At 32.9% G+C, this 7,387-nt stretch overlaps 1 protein-coding gene across 1 annotated transcript; it reads right to left on the bottom strand.

Annotated features, from left to right (window-relative positions):
* Window positions 1–1,032: 1,032 nt before the first annotated feature.
* LOC110740291 (60S ribosomal protein L9-like) lies at window positions 1,033–3,312 on the bottom strand. Its single transcript, XM_021920771.1, has 3 exons — window positions 2,849–3,312; window positions 1,453–1,575; window positions 1,033–1,366 (listed from the first exon to the last, which is right to left on the bottom strand). Exons 1-3 carry the CDS (start codon window positions 3,218–3,220, stop codon window positions 1,280–1,282), a joined length of 582 nt encoding a protein of 193 aa, XP_021776463.1. The 5' UTR covers window positions 3,221–3,312; the 3' UTR covers window positions 1,033–1,279.
* Window positions 3,313–7,387: the final 4,075 nt, after the last annotated feature.

Here is a 7,387-nt window from a genome sequence, read left to right as displayed (position 1 = left end):
TACAATAATGAATAATGTTCCCAAACAAAATACTACCTCCGTTTTATAAAATCTGCAACAAAGGGCCTTGCACAATTTCCAAGGCAAAATTTTTTAAGTAAAGATTAGTAAACAAAAGGGCATGTGATTTATTGGATGAGAGAGAAAATACCCCACCACAACCACCCAAAACCCAACCAGCCAACTCGCACCACCACCAGACCACCAGACCACCGCACCAGGCCATCACCACAACCAGACCACCAACAAATGAAGCCCCACCTCACCCAACCAAAGAACCAAAACCCCCTTACCACCACCAAAAACCCACCCAACCACCACGAACCAAAACCCCAACTCACCACCAAAGGACCAAAACCCCCCTTACCATCACCAACGAACCCACCCAACCAAATCGCAGACCCCCAATCGCAAAACCCTAAATCGCAACCAAATTGCAGACCCTCAAATTGAAGACCCTCAAATCACAACCAAATCGCACGGCCACCAAATCGCCATCAAATCGCACGACTTTGAAAAGGGTGAAAGGGGCGGGAGAACTGACAGGGTGACATGAAAGAGTTGAACGACGACAACTTAAAATTGGAAACAGAGGCAGCGGTTTCGTGGTTGTAAGAGAAGAGAGAGACTTGATCTGAGTGGTGGTAGTGGTGGTTTTGTGCTATTAGTGGTGGTTCAGAGGGAGAAGAGAGAATAAATGGTGATGTTGGTGGTCAATGTAGTTGTGAGGGACTAGAGAAAATGTAGAGGAGATTTTATGAAACGGAGGTAGTAATTCAATTCAAAGCACAACTAAAACATTATGCTCAATAGTGATCAAACGCAAGGATATATACAAGAAATCCCACTTAAAAAAACCACTAATTGTATCAACTCACAAGAAAAGAAAGTGCATCATGAACACAGAAAATTCCTTGACGGTTTCATGTAGAAAAATTACTTCATAATTGAGAACCTGTTCAACTTAAATGTAAACCTGTAATTGATATCAACATCATCCGATGAAAAAAATATAGAGAAGAAACCATCAAGGGAAGCTAACACAAGAACATATTATAGAACAAAAAATCAAGCTGTGGTGTACAAACACAAAGGAAGAATTGCCTAAACATATCCTTTTCATTCAGCATCCTCAACACAAAATTGTAATAAAGAGACTTGAAACAATCTATTAATTGTGTCTGACGCAAGTTGAGACCAAAAACTTCAATTCTAGGTAGATCCAAGAAAAGAAAAAACACCACAAATAAGACACATATTCCTACTGCCTCAACCATAGTTACTCCTCTTCAACAATCCTTCCCTTCTCGCTCACGTAGATACCGTCGAGGAACTTCCTGATATCCTTGTTCTTAACATGACATTTCTGATCAAATAGAAACACTGCAGTTAGAAAACTTGTAATACAGCATCAAGATTAAAATGTAACCACAAACAATGATCCAAACATACCTGGTTAATCAGAGCAGCAGATCGAGAAACAAGTTCAATGTCGCTTCCATCCAAGACAAGCTCATCCTTAACCTTCTCGGACCTCAAGATGGTAACACCTTCCAACATGTCAACCTTCCTGACCTGTAAACATTTAATGCAGCACAGGTCATGTAAAAAAACCCAGTTGAGATAATGTGTAAAAGTAGAAGTAAACCGATGACAATAATCAAGTTGAGAAAAAACAGGTTATACGACTGAGGTCTAATCATCTAAAGGTCAGCAAGAAATATACAAGTAAATGAAGAGGCACGATCAGAAGATAAATTGTTGTAAATAGTTCAGTTATATTGTGAAGAATGATGGATTGATGGTAGAGACACCTTAAACAAATATACTAGCTTTATAATTTCGAACAAGCCAAACTTCCTGGGCGAAAAAACAAACTAATAATCACCTAGTTAAAGTCCTAATTCAACGAAGGGAGATATCATTAAATAAAACTAGGTTGAGGGTTACTTATTAAAGTTCAAACAAAGATATCAACATAAAGAGCTGGACACAATGACACAAGGAAATTCAACATTGTTCAGTTATCTAATAATGGAGATAGATATATGTATCAATTTCAGCTACCCTCTTGTACATTGCAATTTATTTCAATTTTAAATGACTGAATATTAATTTGAGTTACATTTACAGTACTATACACTACTATCAATACAAATAATTTACCGGCACAAAATCACAGACTGTTTAATCAAAAACTGTTTATTAAGCACAAATCACAAACTAGTATTGCTTTATGGCAATCAGAAGTTCATGGGTTCATACTTCATAGCATAATAAAAATTCTAGGTCCAAACAGATAATACCTATCAAACATAAAAATAATAAAAACACAATAGCTTCCATCGGCTCATGACATACGACGATAACATTAAAATCTCAACCAACTCAAGTTATATAGTTGCTAAAGTAGTGACAACAATTAGATACCATATCATATTTGATCTAAACAGACCACAATACTACATCATCCAAAATCATGAATCCAACAGAGAAAACCAAAATAAAGTCATAAACATCAGAAATTCAATCAAATAACAATTCCTAGTAAACAACAAACGAACAGCTCCAATTACTACTGAAATAAATTAAACACATAGAATCTATAAACAGAACACATACAAATTCCAAAATCATATATTCAAGGTAAAAAAATCAAAATTTATACACATCTAAAATCCAATAAAACATATCCGGAAAAACTTATGGCAGGCCCAATTATCTTATAAAATAAACCAAACAGATAAAAAAAATACCAAACAGAACAAAATCATAAATTTCATAGAAAACGAAATACGAAATTGCAATACTAAATTCATCAAAAAAAAATAAGAGAAAAAATAAATACCCTTTTCTCGCCAAGAAAGTTACGGATCTCAATACTCTTGTTAGAGTTTGTAATACTAGCATTGATGGGAAAATGAGCGTAAACCATCCTCATTTTGTATCGATAACCCTTGGTAACACCAGTTATGAGATTCTCAATATGACTGATAGCAGTACGAATAGCAGCAGAAGTTTTCCTGGTACCGAACCACGAATCAATGTTCAACTTCTTCTTGCCTTCTTCATCAGTAACCAATTGAAAATCGAGGTTCAGATGCTTGAAGTTGCGGGTGAGAGTACCCCTTGGACCAGAAACGACGATGATCTTAGCGTCGACTTTGATGTCTATCCCATCTGGGATTTCCATGGAGTCGGAGGATAGTACTTGCTTCATTGTTGATGGTGTTGATTTTCTCTCTCCTAGGGTTTTTTTCGGGGGTTAGGGTTTGAGGATGAACAACTGAAGAAGAGGCGTTGGAGTGGAGGAAGAAATGAGGATTATATAGTAAGGGTTTGGGGGCCGCTGTTAGAAAGCTAAAACCCTAGTGTTTTTTATTTGGGCTTTGGGCTATATTTTTTGGGTATTGGTTTTACTGAGAGTTTGGATACTACTCGTGTAATTCGTATAAATTGATTTCCACGGCGACATGAAAATTTATACCTATCGATTCAGGTCAACGGGTTAGGTTCGGGAAAGATTTCGGGTCGTGCTAAAAGGCTATCTCAATAGTGTTAAAATTTAGTATCATCTATCTATAATGTGTAGTGCTGTTAAATTTCAAACCGAAACCGTTTAACTGCCCGAAACCGACCGACCCAAATGAGAATCGAACCGATTAAAAATCGATTTTTTTGAAATCGAAAACCGACTCGAACCGTATTTTAGTAAACCCGAAACCGAATTGACCCGAATAATGTTAAACCGTATAAGAACCGAACCCGTTAACAAACCGAATCGAATATAAACCGAACTGAAAGAAAACCGAATCGAAAAAGAACCGAACCGTATCTAACCCGAAACCGTTTAAACTGGCAAAAAAACCGCTTACACCGAACCGTTAGCAAACTGCTACCCGTTTGCAGCGAACCATTTAAAAACCAAACTGATTGTAAACCGAACTGGTTATAAACCAAACCGTTTATGAACCAAACCGCTTCTAAATCGAACCGTTTACAAACTTTTTTATATAATTAAACGGATTTTTTTTTTTACGGGGATATAATTAAATGGATTAAATATTAGAAATCTTAGAATATTTTTTTTAAAATAGCAAGGCAAATCATTCATTAAGGTCTTAAGGATAATCAGTGTTCACAAACAAGAGCAAAACAAGCGGGCTCAGGCCCTACCTCAAACTATTAGCAACACTACTGCCTCTAGTCATGTATACATTTGAGGTGATGAAACCAAATGAACAAAAATCTTGTAATATTAAGTACCAAGGCTTGGCTGAAGACGTAATAAATAAAATTAATTCACAGAGTATAAGCATATGATTACATTGATTCTGTGAGTAATAATGAAATAAAGATGGGAGTGTGCTAGTGACATGAATATAATATTAGGCTATGTTTTAATTCAGATTCAACTATAATTTATTAAAATTTTAAATGGAACCGATATGAATAACGTTAAAGTGGTTAAACAATCGAAGAACCGAACCAGTTATAAAATGAACCGAAAAAGAACCGAACCAGTTAAAAATTGAACCGAAAAAGAACCGAACCAGCTATAAACTGAACCGAAAAAGAACTGAACTGTTTCTAACCCGAAACCGTTTCCAACCCGAAACTGTTTGAACCGGGATAAAAACCGTTTACACCGCACCGTTAAAAACCGCAACCCGTCTGCACCGAACTATTTACTACCCGGACTGTTTACAACCCGAACCGAATTAAAAGCGCTTAAGAATAAACCGAAACCGAATCGAACCGATAATATTTAAACCGAACCAAAACCGACCCGTGAGACAATTAAACCGATTCCAAACCGACCTGATTAAATATCAAACCGATTTCAAACCGAACCGAAACCGAACTGTCAAACCGTTTTGACAGTGCTAGATGGGATATAAGTTTATTTTTGTAGAGATGGATAATTGTTACAACCTTATACAACTAAATAATTAATCTTAACCTCATGTTTTGAGGCCATAACCTTATATTAACTATCATTAATTATTAGAAATAAACAAGCAAGGTTATGTTTCATCCTTGTGTCACAAAAGGGTTTGAAATAAAAAGGTTCACGAAATTATAAAAGAAAGTAATGTTTGTTAAAACTTTATTTCTGAAGTCATCTTAAAATGAAATAAAAAGATTCTTAAAATAACACTTAGAATTAAGCCTGGTTAAAACTCTTATTTCTAAAGTCATTTTTAAGATAAGATTAAAGACATTTTAATTAAAACTCCATAAGTTAAGAAGTATATATATAATATAGTGTAATATAAGTTTCATACCACCATTAATACAATTTTTAAAAAAGCAATTAAGAGAAAAACGTGCATATTTCATCTATTTGATAGCTTGAACTAAAAAAATCATTAAAAACCATAGAAAAATAGAAAAACTTATTGTGAGATATGGTTGGAAAGCTCTTGAAAAGTTCTAGCACTTGAGCTAAAGAAATGGAACGGATTTTGGTTGTAAGGGTTGTTTCACAGGCCATCTTTGGGTCGTGGTAAGTAATTCTTTACTCTTGAACAACCTTTGCTTAAACTCTTAATTCCTTGGGTCTTTAAGCTCACTTTAAGAAATAAATCATTCCTTAAAATATATATTAGGCAGTCACATGAATGTATTAACCTTTCATATTTAAAATGCATTATAAAGAGATGCAATGCAAAATGCAATTAACCCCCCTCTTTGTAACCTATCACCTCACCAATAGGCTTGGCTTTCTAATATGGAGTAATGAAAGATTTAGGGCTAATTTAGCACCTAATATCTTCATTACCCCTATTGGTAACATCACATGAAAACAAACACATTAGTTAGCATAATAATAATAATTAAGGAAATTAAGAAAGGAATAAAGATAATACCTCGAACTAGATGTAGCAATTTTTTGGATAACCCTTATTACTTATCAAGGATGAAAAGATGATCACTCCTTAATTAAAGTGCATTAAAAGAGACTAAGTGATTTTTTGGATTTTTGAGATATTAAAGGAAATTAATGCAAAAATAGAGTTAAAGAACTTTTTTTTATTTTTTATTTTTGATTGGAGGAAATAAACATGAAAAATAAAGCTAAATCTTGAGAAACAAACCCTTTTTTTTGTTTTTAATATAGACTAGAAATACTTAAGCAATTAAACTATTATTTTTTTAACAAGGATAATAAAGAAAAATAATGCTTGAACTTGAAATATTTTTGTGTTTTTTATAGGAATTAAAGATGATAACAATACTTAAATAAAAATAACAATATCAAGTTAATTATAAGATGCTTTTAATAAGCTAATAATTTAGGAATAAAGCTAAATTAGAGAGATTTTAGCTAAAGCAAAGATTAGAGGAGAAAATTTCTTTAGAGAGAATTTTAGAGAGAGAATTTGTAGGAAGTTTTTGGTGTTTTAAAACTTGAGAATTAGGGGGGTATTTATAGAAAAATAAAGGGTTAATTTGTAAATAAAAAAAAGTAAATAAATTAAAATTCAAGGATTATTTTGGTAGATATCAAGATTTTGGTAATAATGAGAATCTTGATATTAAACTCTTTCGTTTTATATGTAACAAACTTACCTAATCTGTTTTGCAACACTTAAACTGATAAAAATAAAGAAAACTGTAATAAAATCAACTCTAATATTCAAATAAAAAGGTTCTAAAATTCCATGGTAAAAAATATAAAATATATGACCAAGTCATGTCACAATTAAAAAAATAATAATAATAATAATACTCACAAGGTATATAATAGCAGAGTGCCTAAATTTATTTATTGACTATTATACTCACCAAGGTACTAAAACAACACTTATAAAATAAATATCAGCTCTGAGATGCCAGCTCTGAAAATTACACAAAGACATTAAATTACAATACTAATAGAGTTGGACAAAATATTTTAGAGTAAGTAAAAAAAAGTAAAAAGAAAAATAACCTCTGCCCTTATTAGATAGTAAATATAAATTTACGCAAGAACATCTAAACATACGACAAAACCTTATAAATACAAGCATTTTAAATAATAACCCTTATTAAAAATATAAAGTAAAGTAAATCATATAAAATCATAAGATTGACATGGTCAACGTGAAAATATATCATACAATATTAAGTCATACAACATAAATTTAAGGTGGTCAAGAGTAAAAAAATATTCCCTTGACCGAATGACCTTAAAAAAAAAAGGTGAACTCTTACCTTGCCTTACTCTACTAAAACACAAATTTATACTTATCATAGTCGAAAAAAAGATAAAAGATACAAAACTAGATCAAAACAACAAGAAAACAAATAAAACAGAAGACCAAATTCACGTCGGCGAAGCAAATCAACGTAACGGAAATTACTATTTGGAATAGTATCAAATAGTGTTTTGAATAGGGTC

The sequence above is a fragment of the Chenopodium quinoa genome, unplaced genomic scaffold (genome assembly GCF_001683475.1).
Source record: "Chenopodium quinoa cultivar QQ74 unplaced genomic scaffold, ASM168347v1, whole genome shotgun sequence".
NCBI classification, from domain to species: domain Eukaryota; kingdom Viridiplantae; phylum Streptophyta; class Magnoliopsida; order Caryophyllales; family Amaranthaceae; genus Chenopodium; species Chenopodium quinoa.
The sequence above is the reverse complement of the archived record's forward strand: the minus strand, read 5'-3'. Positions and strand labels throughout refer to the sequence as shown.